The sequence below is a fragment of the Chrysochloris asiatica genome, unplaced genomic scaffold, assembly GCF_000296735.1.
Source record: "Chrysochloris asiatica unplaced genomic scaffold, ChrAsi1.0 scaffold00021, whole genome shotgun sequence".
Taxonomy (NCBI): Eukaryota; Metazoa; Chordata; class Mammalia; order Afrosoricida; family Chrysochloridae; genus Chrysochloris; species Chrysochloris asiatica.
The window spans coordinates 15,872,870-15,891,659 of NW_006408539.1; the positions used below are offsets into that span (position 1 = coordinate 15,872,870).

General features: G+C 43.7%; 1 protein-coding gene across 1 annotated transcript in view; it reads left to right on the plus strand.

Annotated features, from left to right (window-relative positions):
* The window catches only part of ZCCHC2 (zinc finger, CCHC domain containing 2), a 65,303-nt gene extending 46,800 nt beyond the window's left edge, over positions 1–18,503 (plus strand). The window contains exons 9-16 of the mRNA XM_006837579.1: positions 1,045–1,128; positions 3,359–3,416; positions 5,861–5,996; positions 10,423–10,487; positions 10,909–11,003; positions 11,971–12,099; positions 16,019–17,512; positions 18,436–18,503. Of these exons, the coding sequence (XP_006837642.1) occupies positions 1,045–1,128; positions 3,359–3,416; positions 5,861–5,996; positions 10,423–10,487; positions 10,909–11,003; positions 11,971–12,099; positions 16,019–17,512; positions 18,436–18,503 (2,129 nt within the window). The remainder of the gene's footprint in view (positions 1–1,044; positions 1,129–3,358; positions 3,417–5,860; positions 5,997–10,422; positions 10,488–10,908; positions 11,004–11,970; positions 12,100–16,018; positions 17,513–18,435) is intronic.
* The last annotated feature ends 287 nt before the right edge of the window (positions 18,504–18,790 follow it).

An 18,790-nucleotide genomic window follows, 5' to 3' on the forward strand; every position in this document is an offset into this window, starting at 1 on the left:
GGTTTAATGCACTGGACTGCAGGGTTGGTTTGGACTGCAAGGTCGGCAGTTTGAGTTCACCAGCCGCTCCTCAGAAACTCTATACAGGGTCGCTATGAGTCGGAACCGAGTTGACAGCACTAAACAATGACGCGGTGGCTGGAGTCCTGGTGTGGCCATGAAGTCCATTTTGAACTGCAGTGTTGGTGGTTCAAACTCAGCAGCCACTCCTTGGAAACCCTATACAGGGTCGCTGTGAGTCGGAACCGACTCGACGGCGGTTAACAACAACAACAACGTGATGGCTGGAGCTGTGGTTGCCTTGGCAGGGTCAGACCAAATGATTTCACAGACCCCAAATGGCCCAAGGGCCAGACGTTCCCCACCCCTGTTTTACAGGGCCGTTGATGGTACCTCCTATATGACTTAAAATGTGGAGCTCTGAAATGCCTGAGAGGAGAAGTGGGGTAGAGCTCTCAGCTGGGTCAGCTGCTCGTCCCTGGTCCCTCATGAAAGAAGCAAAGTGGCGAGAGATTCCTTTGAGTAATGTGACATCTCCACAGCATTGTCCCTAAGTTTTACAAAAGTTACAGTCCACAGCAAATTGGAAATTAAAAAAAAAAAAAGCAAAACACTTCTACTCCATCAGAGGTATCCTGGTAGAATAAGTACTGAACTACATTATCGGCGTTTCAGAGCCACCAGCCACACCTTGGAAACCCCATACAGAGTTGCTACAATTCCAAAGTTCCCCTGCAGATTGTTTGAGAAGCCCTGTCTAGTCTGTTGCCCTCCTTTACTCCTGAGCAAACCAGACTTCTGACTGTCTGACTGTAAGCAGCTTGCTCAGGGCCACGGGGTTCTTCTGGGGAGGGCTGGTCCCGAGTCCAGTGTTTTGTGCTGTTCCATGTCCTTTTCTCAAGGGTCTGACTAGTAGAAATGTTTTCTTCAATACCGACCCTCCACTCTCATCTGTATTATAGGGGGAGGGAAATATAATCATGATGTTCATTTGATGCAATGTAATTTTCCCAAGACATTAATAGTGTTAAATATTCTCTACAGATAACTTACCATCTTCTCTGAAGTCGTGTAAGATAGTAGAACATCTGAAAGAAGACAGCTCAGAAGCTTCGAGTCAGGAAGAAGGTAAATGGGACCTACTGCTAGAACTATTGCTGCCAACACCGGCACAGGCAGATCGGCCATCGGGCTGACTAAAGAGCCTAGAAACACACAGACTTGGAAGGTGACACAGGTGGTATTTCAGACAGTGGAGCAAGCGTGGCATGTTCAATAAATGATGTTGGCACAGTTGGCTTGTAGAATTACTTTCACATGCCTAAATGTATGTTTTGTTGTTAGATTCCATCAAGTCAGTTCGGACTAGCAACCCCATATGACAGAGTAGAACTGCCCCATAGGGTTTTCTAGGCTGTCATCTTTGAGGGGGTAGAGTTCCAGATTTTTCTCCCACATAAGTATATATATATATTTTTTTCTCTCTCCATATGGAAAGCTGATTATATATATATATAATTCCTACTCACCATTCCCCCCAAAATTGCATATGAATAACAGTTTGTATGTAAATGTGAAGCTTAAATAGGGAGAAGAAAATATTACCTCTGGGAAAAGAGGATTTCTTTCTCCCTCATATAAAATTAGGACTCAGATATGACAGAAGGAACTGTACAGGGAGAAGTCAAGCCACAGAATGCTGTTATTGTTAAGTGCTGGGCCGTTGGTTCTGACTCATAGCAACCCCCATAGGGTTTCTGAGGAGCGCCTGGTGAATCTGAACCACTGACCTCACGGTTAAAACCAACCTTGCAGTCTAGTGCAGTGCCACTGGAGGTGACATTTACAGATGAAAAACCATATCTAGACTGTTGAAAGATCCTCCTGTAAAATCAGGGAACATAAACCCAAAAGAAATATGGACACAAGACAGAAATGGGCACTTGACAGACGCAGCACTGGCCATAAAACAGTGCTCAACCTCACTGTTGTTGTGAAGTGCCGTCAAGTCAGTTCCGACCCATAGCAAAACTGCATAGGGTTTCCAAGGAGCAGCTGGTGAGCTTGAACCACCAACCTTGCAGTTCAAATGGCTTTGCAGTCTGGTGCATTAACTCACAGCGCCATACGAGGACTCCTCAACCTCACTACTCAGGAAAATATGAATGAAAACCACTGAGTTAAAGTTTCATGCTCAGTACACTGGCAAACACTCTAGAGTCTTCCATTGTTAAGGCCACAGCAGTGGGCTCAGTTATAACAGTGGTGGTGAGGATGTCGCGGGACTGGGCAGTGTTTTGGTTTGTTGTGTGGACGGTTGCTGTGAGTCAGAACCGACATGAGCGCACCTAACAGTAACAGTGGCAACAACGTCATGTTACGAATGCGAAGTAATGGGAGCTCCCCGTCACTGCTGATGGCAGTATAAACTGTTGTGACCCTTGTTGGACATGAATTTGGTGCTATTTTGTACTGCTGGCCATCAGTTCTACTTTAAAAATGGTTCTGCGTGAACTCCAGGAGATAAGGACAGGTGTTCAAGATTAACAACAGGAAGTAACGTGTTTTAAATATCAGTAAAGCTTGAAGTAAGTTGTGGTATGGTCATGGTAGGTGGTAAGGAAAATAAAGGATATTTATAGGATAGACCATGGTTTTTGCAAATAATGTGTCTACGTAAGTGACACATCCACACGTAGCACGCAGCATACACGGTCATGAAAATGGCAGGGGTCGGGTGGGTTTTGTATGACTGACAAAACCATATAGCGTGGGTGTTATTGTGAACAGAAATACAGTACTCCGACATGCCCCAGCACTGTGTACTTGTGGGCACAGATAAGGCTAAATAAAAATAAAAACATGCACAGGAATGCTTCAGCAAAGTGAAGGGGACTGGTTGATAGTTAACTTCTATGAAAGCAGGAAAGGAGATGAGAGAAGACTTTTGATTGTATCTGGGATGCTTGTTTTCCCTTTTTAAAGGCCTATGTAGACATTTCACTTTATTAATGGTTTAAAACAAAGCTTCGCCTAAAACTGGAAGCTGTGTTTTTGGAGTGGCCTAATGATAGGAGATTGTCATAGTTCTGGGGCACGATTGATTTGCTCTCAGATGGAACACATTTGAGAAGATATTTAAGGAAATTCAACAGCTGGTTTCGTCTAGGTAAAATTGCCTCTTTAAGAAATTACCTGTGTTGGAAACTGCTAAAATGCTTTAAAGTGCTCAGCCCAGTCCATCTCCCCTCTGTCAGCAGACTTGTTTTGCACGCTCAGATATAAAGTAGTAGCACCAACCTTTTGGGGTTTTGTGGAAGCATTCAGTGTAATAATTAACATCTTTTCCATTCTCTAGATGTGTTGCAGCACACCGTAATACACAGGAAGCATGCCGGGAAGGGCCCCATTGTGAAGTAGGTATCTAGTTCCTAAAACACAAAGGTCTTTATGCATTTTTAAATCACCACCACATTTTATTTGATTCCTCGTTTACTAGAGTATTTGGGTATAATTCTACCATTTTGCTGTTTGCTTTCTGTCTGTTCTAGCTTTTCTGTGATTCCTTCTCTCTCCTTTCATATGGCTTCTTACTCTTTGTCTCTTCTGTTAGCCATTGATTTTCTGTTCTTCTGGTGGTTACCCTGGAGACTCTAGTATGCATCTTTCATCTATTAAAGTCTAATATTTGCACTTATACCACTGCCCAAACAATTTGAAGATCTTTACCTCATCCCAGCTTATGATCATAACCAATCGTGTGTTTTAATTTTGGGTCTGTATTAAGTCCCATGAAACCTTTACTCAGAGTCGCTTTGGTTTTACGCAGTTCTTGGCTCTTCCATTCCTCCCATTGTCTCTGAGCATTCATCTGTGATCATTTTACGTCTGACTGATGCGTCAGTATTTCCTGTAGTAGTCTGTCTTCTACTAGTGGAAAGTCCGCTGATAGGAATGTTAATTACACCTTAATTTTTAAGGATATTTTGCCTGGTGTAGGAGTCTAGGTTGGCGGTTACTTTCTGTTGTTGTTGACAGATGCCACCGCATTGGTTCCAACTCCTCAAGTGTCCCCATGTAAAGCAGGATTAAACGCTGCTCAGTCCTGCAGCCCTCCTCCCACAACTGATCTGATGCTTGAGCTGATCATTGAATGCTTGCAAACTAGTTCCATGGCCTTTTGGTCCAGTGCTTTGCTCCCTGGTTCTGTGTCCTCTCAGCTCACCTTTGATTTGTGCTGCAGATGCAGTGGGCAGTTCGTGTGGTTCCCACCTCAGGCTGGGGCTATGAGTCTGTTACATTCTGGCTCGTGGCCTTTCTGATTCTGGAAGCTCTGCTTAGACCCTAAGACTGGTGGGGAGATGCAGCTGAGTAGATGGTACTGGGAGGCCTCTGGTGTTTGGAGCCGCTGTTGCCTGTGGAAGCAACACCCATAATGGACCCTTCTGCTTTTCTGCTTTTTCCTCTTTTCCATTCTTACTCCCTGACGCTCTTGCTCTTGCTTCCTGGGATGGCCTCCCACATGAACTACGTCTTTCCAGACTCTCTGTCGGCAGTGGGGGGGGGGCTTTCAAATTTAAGATAATCGGCTTCTATTGCTTCTGTAACTCGAGATTGTGTGATAGGAGGTCTTTTTTTTCCTTTACTCCCACTGTCTGGTTTGCATCGGTTTTCCTGTGATATGCTTGTAATTTTCCTGGAATTAATTCTGCGTTTTGACCACCTGTATCTTGATCTTTTTTAGTTTGTCCAAAGTCTATTTTCTCTTCAACTGTTGCTTCTGCCTGATTCTATGTCCTCCTCTCAGACCCCCAAGTCCCTGCATATTAGATTTTCGCCGTGTCCCATGTGGTTTTTAAACTCCCTCTTTCACTCCTGGTGGCACTGTGGGTAAGGCATTGGCTGCTAACCACAGGGTCGGTGATTGGAACCCACCAGCAGCTCCACAGAAAAAAGATGAGGCTGTTTGCTCCCGTAAAGACGTGCCACCTCGGAAACCCTCTGTTGGAATCAGCTGAATGACAGTGGGTGGTGGTGTGGTGGTGGTGGTGGTTGTTCCATATTGTATTTTTCCTCTCAGTGACTTCAGTCTCTTCTCCTCTGACTGAATCTCATCTCCAATTGCCTTCATCTACAAGGGGGCTTCAAAAAGTTTGTGGGGAAAATGCCATTATCTTTTCATTTCATTTTCCCACGACTTTTTGAAGCACCCTGTATTTCCCATCCATTGAATTGTTAATTTCAGTTTATTCGTACCATTCTAGATTTTAGATTTCATTCTTTCCAGTGTTCTCCCCCAAACTCTCAACCATTTCTTACTCTTTGAGCGGCTTAAGCATAGTTATTTGAAACTCCATGTCCCTTGACTCCATTTCCTGGATCCTGGCCACGTCGGCTCCTCTTGTCCGATTTCCCGGGTCCTGCCCACATCGGTTCCTCTTGTCCGATTTCCCAGGTCCTGCCCACGTCGGTTCCTTTTGTCTCCCGGATCATGCCCACGTCGGTTTCTCTTGTCTGACTCCTGGTTTTCAGTCACTTTGTTCTATCCCTTCAGGTGCCTGGGTATTCATGGTAGTCAGTCCAGGGATTTCACTCACGACTTCTCAGCTGGAAGGAGTGCAGAATGTCCATAGCAGAGTATGGCTTTGGTAGGCAGGTATTAGTGATTGAATAGATGAAAGAGCGGTGCACTGATTTAGTTTCCACAGTGTACACTTAGAGAGCTCGCCCTAGGTTTTCTGTAAAAAATCCACATGTTGAGAAAAGCATAGTGGTGGTCTCTCCTTTGTAAACTGTAGAGGTTAGCCTAGTGAGGACAAGTGTGCTGACTTTAAAGCCATGCCAACTTTTCTTTTGCCAGCACTATTGGGACAAGTTGTTCTCCTCGGGGTGGGTTGGCCATACAATATCCTGAGCAGAATGGCATCATCGATTGGAGGAAGACAAGTTATACCACCTCACAGCCCCCAGAGCACTCTGTGACCTTAGCCGACCAGGTAAGGGGGGGATTGGTTTTTGGTACCATTAAGTTAAAAGTATTCCACCACCCATCTGTCAGTTTGTCACACTGTGGTGGCTTTCGTGTCACTGTGATGCTGGAAGCTATGCCACAGGTATTTTGAATACCAGCAGGGTCACCCATGGTGGACAGGTTTGAGCGGAGCTTCCTGACCTAGACAGACTAGGAAGAAGGAGAGGCGGAACCCTTCTGCATGGTTAGCCCCTGGAAACCATGTGAAGAGCAGTGAAACATCGTCTGTCACAGTGCCGGAAGATGGGCCCCTCAGGGTGGAAAGAACTCTCAGTAGCATTAGGGTAGAGCTGAGCTGTCTTCTCAAAGTAGGGTTGACTTCAGTGATGTGAATGGAGCAAAGTTTTCAGAATCCTCATTTGCTGATGTGGCACAGCTCAAAATGAGAAGAAACAGCTGTAAACATTCATTTATAAATAATTGGAAGGTGGAATATATGAAATAAGCGTCTAGGAAAATTGGAACTCATTTGCAAATGAAATGGAATCCATAAAGATCAATATCCTAGACATTAGTGCGCTGCAATGGACTGGTATTGGCATTTTGAATTTGACAAATCACATGGTTTACTATGCTGATAATAGCTAATTAATTAAAGAGGAATGACATCACTTTCATTGTCAAAAAGGGCATTTCAAGATCTGTCTTGAAGTACAATGCTGTCTGTGATTTCTGTCAACTTCTTCAATCTGAAATTGATCAAACATGCAATCAAGATGGATTGAAAATTAACTAGTGATTGGAATGCCAAAGTTAAAAACAAGAGGAAGGATCAGTAGTTGGAAAACATGGCCTTGTGTTAGAGAGTGCATGATAGAATTTTGCAAGACCATGACTGCTTCATTGCAGATACCTTTTTAAAATAACGTCAAAGGTGGAATACGCAGGAATCACATTGACTACATCTGTGGGAAGAGGCAATGAAGAAGCTGTAGCATCAGGGGCCAGCTGTGGAGCAGGCCTTCAATTACTCACATGCAAGTTCAGGAGGAAGCTGAAGAAAAATGTAAAAAGTCCATGGGGGCGAATTAGGACCTTGAGTGTAGCCCACCTGAATTTAGATACCATCTCAAGAACAAATTCGATGCATTAGACACTAATTAATTACTGAAGACCAGAAGAGTTGTGGGGTGACATCAAAAACATTATCCATGAAGGAAGCAGAAGGTTACAAAAAAGATAGTTAAGAAAGAAGAGACCAAAATGAGTTTGAGAAGAGACTCTGAAACTTGCTCTTGAGAGTTGAGAAGCTAACACAAATGGAGAAAACGGTGAAGTAAAAGAACTGAGCAGAAAATGTCAAAGGGTCGCTCGAGAAGACAGAGTTAAGTATTATAGCGAAATGTGCAAAGGTCTGAAGTTAGAAAACTAAAAGAGCAGAACATGGCATTTCTCAGGCTGAAAGAACTAAAGGAAATATTCAAACCTTGACTTCCAATATTGAAGGATTCCATAGGCAAAATATTGAATGATGCAGGCAGCATCCAAAGAAGATAGAAGGATTATGCAGCATCATTGTACCAAAAGTATTGGTTGATGTTCAACCATTTCAAGAGGTAGCATAAGGTCAAAAACCAGTGGTACTGAAGGAAGAAGCACAGTCAGCATTGAAGGCATTAACAGAAAGCAAGCTCCATGAACTGACAGGATACAAATGGAAATGTTCCAACAGATTGATGCAGTGCTGGAGGTACTCACTCGTCTGTGGCAAGAAATTTGGAAGACAATTACTTGGTCAACTGATTGGCAGAGATTCAAAAAGGTGTGCCCCATTCCAAAGAAAGGTTACTGACCCAGTTACATGCAAAAACCATCAAGCAAGAGCATTACTATCATGTGCAAGTAAAAAATTCTGAAGATAATTAAAAAAACACGTGTGCAGCTGCCAGAAATTCAAGCTGGTTTAAGAAAAGAACGTGGAACGAGGGATATCACTGCTGATGTCTGATGGATCTTGTTTAAAAGCAGAGAATACCAGAAAGATGTTAATTTTTGCTTTATTGACTAAGCAATAGCATTTGACTACGTGGATCATGGCAAAACTATGGATAACATTGTGACGAATGGGTATTCTAAAACTTAACTGTGTTCATGAGGACCTTGTACATAGACCTTGAGGCAGATGTTTGAAAAGAACAATGGGACAATGAATGATTTTAAATCAGGAAAGGTGTTGCCAGGGTTGTATCCTTTCACTATATTTACTCAATCTGTGTGCTGAGCAAAATACCCGAGGAGCTAGGTTATATGAAACAGAACATGGTATCAGGATAAGAGAAAGACTTCCATAAATAAGACAACTTTAAAGTGTTCAAGAGCAAAGGTGTCAGTTTGAGGATTAAGATGCCTGACCCAAGCCATAGCATTTTCAGTAGCCTCACATTCACGTGAAAGTTGGACAGTGAATAAGGAAAACCATAGACCAATCGATGCATTTGAATTATGATATTGGCTAAGAATATTGAAGGTGGTACGGACTATCAGAAGAGCAAACAAATCTGTATTGGAGGAAGTACAGTCAGCATGCTTCTTAGAAGCGAGGATAATGAGACTTGGTCTCTCATTCCTTGGACATGTTATCAGGACGAACCTGTGCCTTGAGAAGGACATCATGGTAAAGTGGAGGGTCATAAACAAAGTAGAAGACTCCCCCACAAGAGAGATAGACACAGTGGCAGCAGCAGTGGGCTCAAATGTAACAGTGAGTGTGAGGATGGTACAGGACCGGGCAGTGTTCTGTTCTCCTGTTCTGCGTAATCAAAACCACCTGGGCCTCTAAATAGTGTTACTATTACAAGGGAGGAGTCCTGGTCTGATGCTGTAGGATAAGACTTGGACTGCTAACCACAAGGTCAGCTGTTTAGACCCACCAGCAGCTCCTTGGAAACCCTATACAGGGTTGCTATGAGTTGGAACTGACTCCACAGCACTTAGGAACAACAGTGATAAGGAAATTGAATTCTGTGAACATTCTGTCAATATAGTTGGCAGGAAGAAAGGAAGAAATATTCAAGTGTTTGATTTTTAACTACTTATGATCTAAGTTCTTACAACTGAAAAGTTACAGCTAGATGACTTTGATTGTTCATGTAAAATTGGTAGCTGGTGGTGGTGTGCTGTGGAGTTAGTTCTGACTCATAGCGACCCTGTACAGAGTTTCTGAGGCTATAAATCTTTAGGGGAGCAGAAAGCCTTATCTTTCTCTTACTGAATAGTTGGTAGATTCCTCTGTTGACCTTTGGTTAGCACAGCTTGTAATCCACTATGATACCAGGCTGCGTGTAAAATTCGTAGACTTTAGTGTATGACAGCCAAATGTTTGTGGTAAATTGTTGTCAGATGCCTTTGAGTCAATTCTGATTAGGATTTCCAGGGAGCAGCTGGTGGATTTGAACTACCAACCTTGTGGTTAGCAGTCACTGCTGATGTTACAGCGCCATACCAGACTTTTTGTTGTTAACTAGGGGGGCTAATTAAATGGTTCATCTAAATTTGCTAGTTTTTAAAATAGTTGTTTACATTTCAGTCACTGTCTTGCTATTATTGTTGTTACGTGCCATTGAGTCAGTTCCTGGATAGGGCTTCGAGGGGTTTGAACTGCTGACCTTGCGGTTACCAGCTCAGCACTCACCCCATAGCGCCATAGCAGAATGTGAATTTTAAAGCTAGTTTTTCTTGGGTAGTTCAGACAACTTACCGGCACTCCTGAATGTAATTAGAAAGTACTTGCTTTCTTATGACTAGGATGCAGAGAGTATGATGTTGTCAGAAGCACACTTATTGTCATATGGTACCACAGATAGGGAAATTAACACTGTAGCTGGTATGATGAGAACCTTCTTCCTTTGTCTAGAAAATAGATTTGTTAGCCTAATTTCATTTTAGGCAGGCACGCAGATCCAAAGCTTAACCCTTCTTGGGATGTGTCTTTATGAACTAAAGAAGTATTATAGCAAATTCTGAGCCAATTATAGAGGTTGCTTCAGTTAAAATGTTTTTGAGGGTCTGTTTTCAAAGCCCATCTGATTTCCCCCTCTGTAGACGCAGCAGAAAACACTTGTGTTGTCAGTTTTACAGCCTGCACTTTTAGAGGGGAATCCCAGTCACCCTGGAAGCCAGTCCCTGCCTGTGTGCCGCTTTGTCGTCAGAAGAAAGGCTACAGGTCCCGTTTAAAAGCAAAATAGAAAATTCTCATGATTGATACCAAGTATTTGTCACAGAAAATGCAAAGTTCAATGGTTCAGTTAAATGACTTCAAAATAGGTGGAAAATGAAAAGACTTTCAAAGATCCAACTGGGAGTATCTCGTTCCAATGATTGTTATCCAATACGAGGGTGTCTGCCTGAAATGGTTTAGCTTTTGTCTGATTTCTTTTTGTTCTTTCTACCAGCATTCCGCTGACAAATGGAGCTTATCTTCCATAAATAAGAAGAAAGGAAAGCCGCAAATAGAAAAGTAGGTTCAATTTCATGTCTGGTAGTAGTGTAAGGAAAGGCCACATCATGTGGTATTATTTCATCGTGGATTCTGTCTATAAATAGTGTCTATAAATAGTGTCGTTCCATTCGTTTTCTGTAAATTTTTATTCTGGGCTTTCCTTATTAGTTAAATACTAATTACTAATTTAGTATTTGCTATTTAGTTAAATACTAAACAGGTAATAAAACTATTGTTGAATACAATATATTCCATTTGGAGGGGCCACACTCTCAGAACTGTGCAATAAAAAGGGTGCGTATTTAAGTTATACCTCACTTAAATAATTAAAGAAAAAAAAAATTGGAAGGGAATTTTGCTACTACTGCCCTTAATGTGTTTGTTAGAGAAGTTTGTGGGAAATATTGGTAACCTGTATACATTTATACATTTGCTTTAGGGAGAACATTCAGAAAGTGGAGACCAGATTGACTAGTAGAATAAATGGCATTCGACTCTCCACTGCTCAGCATGCCCAGGATGGCTCTGGGAAAGGTAAGGAAGGTTTTTCCTTCATGTGCACACACCTAAATAGAACGACTGTAGCTCTAGGTGTTGGGCTTCCAGTTCCAGCCCTGATGAGCTTTACCGGGCTTTGGTGTAAAGCCGTTTCTGAGTTAAACCGTTCTCAGATGTTAAAGGCTGTAATTAAAGCCATAACCTCCACTCCCACTAAGTCAGTTCTGACTCCTAGTGACCCTGTAGGACAAGTCTGTAAATCTTTATGGGAGCTGACAGCTCTGCAGAGCGACTGTTGGGTTTGAACCGCTGACCTTACCTTTAGCAGCCCAAAGCACACCACCCCTTAATTTAGCCCTTGTCATCGTTGTTAAGTGCCTCTGAGGCGAGAGTTTCCAAGGCTGTAAAGCTTCACGAGAGCAGAAAACGTCATCTTTCTCCTGAGGAGCAGCTGGTAGGCTCAAACTGTCGGCCTTGTGGTTCGTGGTCCATTGTCGTCGTTAAGTTAAGTGTTGTTAAGTGGGTTCTGAATCATGGTAACCGTTACCGAGGAGAGGCTGATGAATTTGAACCACTGGTCGTTGCTGTTTAAATGACCTCACGGCCCAGTGCTACTTCAGCAGTGCCACACCAGGGTTCTATGGGGCCCCAGCGGTAGGCATGTCCTCTACCACAGTTAGATTTAGTAGCTTCCTTATCCTTCTCAAGCCAATGTCTGCTCCAGGGTGGAGATGTCTGTCCCCTTCTCTAATGGCCACCTCATGGGAGGGTCTTCCAATGTGGTAGACCTGTATCCGAACGTCAACTGGTGTGACCGTTGCTTTAAGGAATGCATTTACCCATTATCGTCTATTAAAGTAAAAGGCAAACACAAAACTTTTCAGGTGAATGTAGGAGAACTGGGAACCAAAGTTTACAGCTGCAACTGATTTCTAAGGATGTAATGTAGAAAGTGGTGTAAGTGTCTGGCCCACTTGTTGTAAATGGGAGCTGCTCTTTGCAGATGTGAATTTGGACGTTGGATCTGGACATGAAACATGTGGGGACACCTCTTCAGATACTTACAGCTCTCCATCTAGCCCACGGCATGACGGAAGAGAAAGCTTTGAGAGTGAAGAAGAAAAAGACAGAGGTTTGCTATTGCGGTGCTGAGGCACCAGGGCAGCCGTGGTGGGTGGGACTCGGTCTTGTCTCTTCCAATCAAACTCAAATACAAGCAGTCTGATGTGCCCATACATGTCGTTGTGGATTTTAAATTCAACTGATACCAAAGGCTATATTTTAAAATTCCTTAGCTCCTAGCAATACTGACTTTAGAATTACTCACTTGATATGAAATTAAATAGAAGATGGTTGGTTATATGCTGTGGAGTCAGTTCCAACTCATAGCAACCCTATGTGGGATTTCCTAGGTTGTAAATCTTTATGGGAGCAGAAAGCCTCATCTTTCTCTCATGGAACTGCTGATAGTTTCCAAATACTGTCCTTGAGGTTAGCAATCCAACTCATAACCACTGTGGAATCAGAGCTCCTTAAATACAATGATAGAGGTAACAGAATGTAGCATTAGTGTAGAAAGTTTGTTGTTGTTAGATTGAGTTAGTTAAGTGCCATGGAGTCGGTGCCGACTCATAGCATCTCTGTGCACAACAGAACAAAACACTACCCGTTTCTGCACCAACCTCACAATCATTGCTACACTTAGCCCATTGCTGCTTGCCACCGTGCCAATCCATCTCACTGGGGGTCTTCCTCTTTTTTTCTCAAACCTTCCACTTTACCAAACACGATGTCTTTCTCCAGGGACTGGTCACTCCTGACAGTATGTATGCAGTATGAGAGATGAAGTTTGGCCATCCTGGATTCCAAGGAGCTTTCTGGTTATACTTCTTCCAACAAGATGTGTTTGTTCTTTTGGCAGCCCACAGTACTTTAAGTATTTTCTTGCAACACCATAACTCATATGCATCCATTCTCTTATGGTCTTTTATTCACTGTCCCACTTTCACATGTATATGAGATTATTGAAAATGCAATGGCTTGGGTCAGGCACACCTTCGTGTTATCTTTGGTCTTTGAACACTTTAAAGGAGTCTTGTGCAGCATATTTGCCTAATGCAATACTTCATTTGATTTCTCAACTGCTGCTTCCATGAGTGTTGATGGTTGATCCGAGCAAAATCAAGTCTTTGACAACTTCAATCTTTTTCTCCAGTTATCATGATGTGATTTATTGGTCATGTTGAGAGGATTTTCATTTTCTTTACATTGAGTTGCAGTCCATACTGAAGTCTGTGGTCTTTGATCTTCATTAGTAAGAATTTTATGTCCTCTTTGCTTTCAGCAAGCAAAGTTGTATCGTCTGCATATCAGAAGCTGTTAATGAGTTTTCCTCCAATCCTGGTGTCATAGTCTTCTTGATATAATCCAGCTTCTGGGATTATTTGCTCAGTTTACAGATTGAGTTAGTATGTATCATGAAAGGATACAACCCTAGTGCACACCTTTCCAGATTTTAAACCATTCCGTGTTCCCTTGTTCCATTTGAATAGTTGCGTCTTGGTCTTTGTACAAGTTCCTCACGAGTATAATGAACTGTTCTAGAATATCCATTCTTCACAATGTTGTCCAAAGCTTGTAATGATCTACACATTTGAAAGCCTTTGCATGGTCAATAAAGCAAAAGTGAACATCTTTTTGGAATTCTCTGCTTCTAGCCAAGATTATCTCCCATTAGTAATGCTGTCCCTTGTTCGCTATCCATATCTGAATCCAGCTTGAATTTCTTACAGTTCTCTGTCAGTGTACTTCTGCAGCTGTTTTTTGAGTTCTCAGCAAAATTTCACTTTTATGTGATATTAATGTTATTATTTGATGATTTCTGCATTCTGTTGATTCACCTCTCTTTGGAATGGACAGAAATACGGATTTCTTCCAGATGATTGGGTGGGTAGCTCACTGCCAAATTTCTTGGGTATTGAAGAGTGAGTGCCTCCAATGTTGCCTAGGTTTGTTGAAAGATTTCAGTTTATATTCTGCCAATTCCAGGAGCTTGCTGTTTGCCAGTGCCTTCAGTACTGCTGCTTCTTGATCATATGCTAGCTGTTGAAATGGTTGAACAGCATCGTGTTTTTTTTTGGTACAATGACTGTGTATATCTTCCATCTTCTTTTGATGCTTTCTGCATCAGTCAATGTTTTGCCAATAGAATCCTTCAAAATTGCAAGTCAAGACTTGAATTTTTGTTTCAGATCTTTCAGCTTGAGAAATGCTGAGCGGGTTCTTCCCTTTTGGTTTTCTAACTCCAGGTCTTTGCACATTTCATTGTAAGCTCAATTTTGTCTTCAGCTGTCTTTTGAAATTTTCTCTTCAGCTCTTTCACCTCATCATTTCTGCCATTTTCTGTGCTAGAAATCAAGTTTCAGAGTCTCTTTTGCCATCACTTTTGTTTTTTTCCTTCTTCTTAATGACCTTTTGCTTTCTTTCTATATGTTGTTCCCTGGTGTCATCCCACAGCTCTTCTGATTTTCAGTCATTAATGTCTAGCACATCAAATTTGCTGTTAAGGTGATCTCTAAATTCAGGTGGGATATGTTCAAGGTAATACTTTGGCTCTTGTGAACTTATTTTAATTTTCTTCAGCTTCAGTCTAAACTTAAGCAATTGATGATCTGTTCCACAGTCTGCCCCTGGCCTTGTTTTGACTAGTAATACAGAGCTTTTCCACTATCTCTTCCCACAGGTGTAGCCAGTTTGATGTCTACATATTCCATCTGGTGACTTCCACGTGTGTTACTATTGTTGTTAATTCCATCGAGTTGGTTCCAACTCATTGTGACCTTGTAAAAGTTTCCGAGGGTGTAAATCTTTACCAAAGCAGAAAACCTCATCGTCTATGAAGAGCTGGTTGGCTTGAACCAGTATAGTCTTGTTTTCTGTTGTTCTAAAAAGGTATTTGCAATGAAGTCGTCATTGGTCATGCAAATTTCTATCATGCAGTCTCTAGCATCTTTTCTATCACCAAGGCTGTGTAGTTACTACTGATCTTCCTCTCTGTTTCCAGCCTTTGCATTCCGATCAGCAGTAATGATCTTTGCATCTTGACTGCATGCTGGATCAATTTCAGAGTGAATTGTTGCTGCTGCCTTGGAGCGCCGTGGAGTCGGTTCCGACCCATAGCCACTCTGTAGAGGGTTTCCAAGGAGCAGCCGGGGAACTTCAACCAGGGGCCTTGCAGTCCAGTGCACTACCCCACAGCGCCATAATTTCATAATCTTTGGTGCATCAGTTTGAATAACAGTGGTATTAATTGGTCTTCCCTTACTGTATGGATATCATCCTTTCACATTCAGAGTTGTACTTTAAGGTAGATCTTGAAATGTTCTTTGTGACCATGAATGTAACATCATTCCACTTGAATTTGTTGTTTTCAGCATCGTGAACCATGTGAGTGTCAGATCCAAAAGGCCATTTCAGCTCACTGATGCCTACAGTGATACTGAGCTTTATGCACACTCTGTTTCATTTTGACAACCTACAGTTTTCCTAGGTTCAGACTTCTCACATTGTACATTTCATTATTAATGAATGTTTGGCAGCTGTTTCCCATCACTTTGAGTTGTGCCCTGTCTGCAAATCAAGGTCCTGAAAGCTTTAGTCCTTCAGGATCATCACGGTCAACTCTACTTTGAGGAGGCAGCTCTTCCCCAGTCACATTGTGAGTGCCTTCCAACCTGAGGGGTTCATCTTAGGCACTGTGTCTAACCCACTGCTGTTCATAAGGTTTTCCATGGTGTTAGACATTCAGAAATAGTCGACCTCTCCTTCTTCCTTGGTTTGGAGGCTTAGCTGCATTCTGCCCACAGTGGGTGACCCTGCTGGTATTTAGAATACCTGTGGCATAGCTTCCATCAACACACAAGCCACCACAGTATGACAAACTGACAGATGAGTGGTTGGTACTTTTAAGTTAATGTACTACAATTGTGTTTCTAGAGGGAAAGACGGGACTTTGATTTGTGTTGATACCTTTGTGTGTTTATTTCTCTTAGATACAGACAGCAACTCGGAGGACTCTGGGAATCCATCCACCCCCAGGTTCACAGGCTTTGGTTCTGCCAACCAGACCATCCCAGTCAAGCCCCCTGTGCCAGTGGCTTCCCTAGGAACTGAAAACGGAAACCTTGTGGAAGGTCCCTTGAACTCGCCCAAGTATCCGCATATTTCTTTTATGCCAACTTTACACTGTGTCATGCACAATGGTGCCCCAAAACCCGAGGGGGTGCTCCCTCCACCCAAATCTGTGGATGGCAAAACAATAGGAATGCTAGTTCCTAGTCCTGTTGCTCTTTCTGCGATTCGGGAGTCGGCAAATCCTAGCCCTGTCGGGCTGCTCGGGCCAGTGGTGCCTACTGGAGAGTCGGACAAGCAGCTGGAATTACTGGCTTCCCCATTGCCTCTTCCGTCCACGTTCCTTCCACACGGTAGCGCTCCCGCTCTGCACCTCACTATCCAGAGGCTCAAAATGCCGCCGCCACAAGGTTCTTCTGAGGGTTGTGCTGTGAACCTCCCACAGCAGCCCGCTGGGAGTCTGAGCGTCGCATCACCGAACACTGCCTTCATTCCTGTCCATAACCCAGGTAGTTTTCCAGGGTCACCTGTGGCTACCACGGACCCCATCACAAAGCCTGCAGCCCAAGTGGTAGGACTCAATCAAATGGTGCCTCAAGTTGAGGGAAACGCAGGGACAGTCCCTCAGCCTCCTAATGTGAAGGTCGTGCTCCCAGCAGCGGGCCTTGCAGCTGCTCAGCCAGCAGCTTCCTACCCTTTACCTGGCTCGCCCCTTGCTGCCAGCGTGTTACCCAACCAGAGTTCCAATGTGCTAAACACGGCAGCCGCTTCCGCCCAGCCCGCGAGTGCAGGCCTCAGCCAGGTGCAGCCGACCATCCCTCCCGCAGTTCCCACCCACACCCCTGGCCCTGCCCCGAGCCCGAGCCCTGCCCTGACACACAGCACTGCGCAGAGCGACAGCACGTCCTACATCAGTGCTGTGGGCAACACGAACGCAAATGGGACAGTACTGCCACCGCAGCAGATGGGCTCGGGTCCTTGCGGTTCCTGCGGGCGAAGGTGTAGCTGTGGGACCAATGGGAACCTTCAGCTCAGCAGTTACTATTATCCTAATCCAGTGCCCGGACCAATGTACCGAGTCCCATCCTTCTTTACTCTGCCGTCCATTTGCAACGGCAGCTACCTCAACCAAGCACATCAGAGCAATGGAAACCAACTTCCTTTCTTTCTGCCTCAGACGCCATATGCAAACGGGCTGATGCATGACCCAGTCATGGGGAGCCAAGCCAACTATGGCATGCAACAGATGGCGGGATTTGGGAGATTCTATCCTGTATACCCAGCATCCAGTGTAGTTGCCAACACCAACGGTTCAGGCCCCAAGAAGAATGGGAACGTGTCCTGTTACAATTGTGGTGTAAGCGGGCACTATGCACAGGACTGTAAGCAGTCGTCCATGGATGCCAACCAACAAGGTAATCATGATAATACGCAGAGGACTGGTTTCTGAGTTTGCCCGTTTCTCGTGACTAGTGATCATGGTGTTTCTGTGAGAGCAGAACGATCTGTCTGCTCCCTTAACATGTGCCCTGCTTTCGGTGGCAGATCATGAAATACAAGCACCAAGGCCTAGTGTAGGCCCATGGCGCACAGAACCCAAGCAAAATTCAGAGGAATTTGGGTCCCAATAAGGAGTCACCTGAAGGCCAGGACTAGGATGTCTGAGCTCTTGCTTGCAGCACTTTTGTAAAGCTACAATCCAGTTTCGTATCATAAGCAAAACTTTTAAATATTGAAAAACTAGGACGCATCTAGCCATCCAACATCTAAGGTTTTTAGAGACTACCTAGTGTATCTATGCATAACCAGCTGGCCTCGAGTGTGTTCCCCATTACCACCCTTTTCTTCCCAGCAAATGTTAAAAAAAACAAACACCCCCAAGGTTCCATTCGATAGGCTTGGGAGTAAGGGGATCTGAACTCGTTTAATAACTCTAGCACCAGAGAGAGCAAGAACATGCTCTTCAGCAGTAAGTATGGGGCCGATACTGAGTTCAGTGTTAACCTCAGACTCTTCTCTTCACTCGAAATTGGCCTTCATCGTTTTGCCAAATCCTACCCCGTTCCTTCCCCTCTCTAAAAGGAAATAAAGAAGTCTTGAGTTGGGAGTTACTGCTGGACGTTTTTAAGGAAAGACTGAGTTTGATAGCTTTAGGTTGAACTTAAAGCACAAACACTCCCATGCCTCTTTAAAAGTGGTTTGCTTGATCTCCCATTTTGCAATGCATAAGCGCTGACGAAGGTGCCTTCCGAAGAGCATGCTCGTTTGCTGTCTGTAGTGGTTTGTGATCCATTGACTTGTGCTCAGTGACTTAGCAGTTCTGTCTTTCCCGTTTTAGGCACTTACAGACTGAGATACGCACCTCCCCTCCCCCCTTCTAGTGATACGTTGGATTCTGCAGACTGAAACAAGTAAAGCTTGCCTACCTAATGTCCTGAAGTGTGTGGGGAAGTTATGGTAGGGCGTGGAGGGGAGGAAAGGAAAGGTATTTTGTTGGCTTTTTTCCGTTCCTGTCTTTACATTTCCGAGATTTCTATGCAGTTGGGAGTTTGGGGTTCTGTCGTTACCAGTACCCACAACAAAGGAATGCAATGCTTTTGAACCTCTGGTGTCCTGGTTCCACAGCAGGCAGAGATTCTACGTATGATGTGTGTCATTCGAACATATGGAAAAAATTCTACGTATGATGAGTG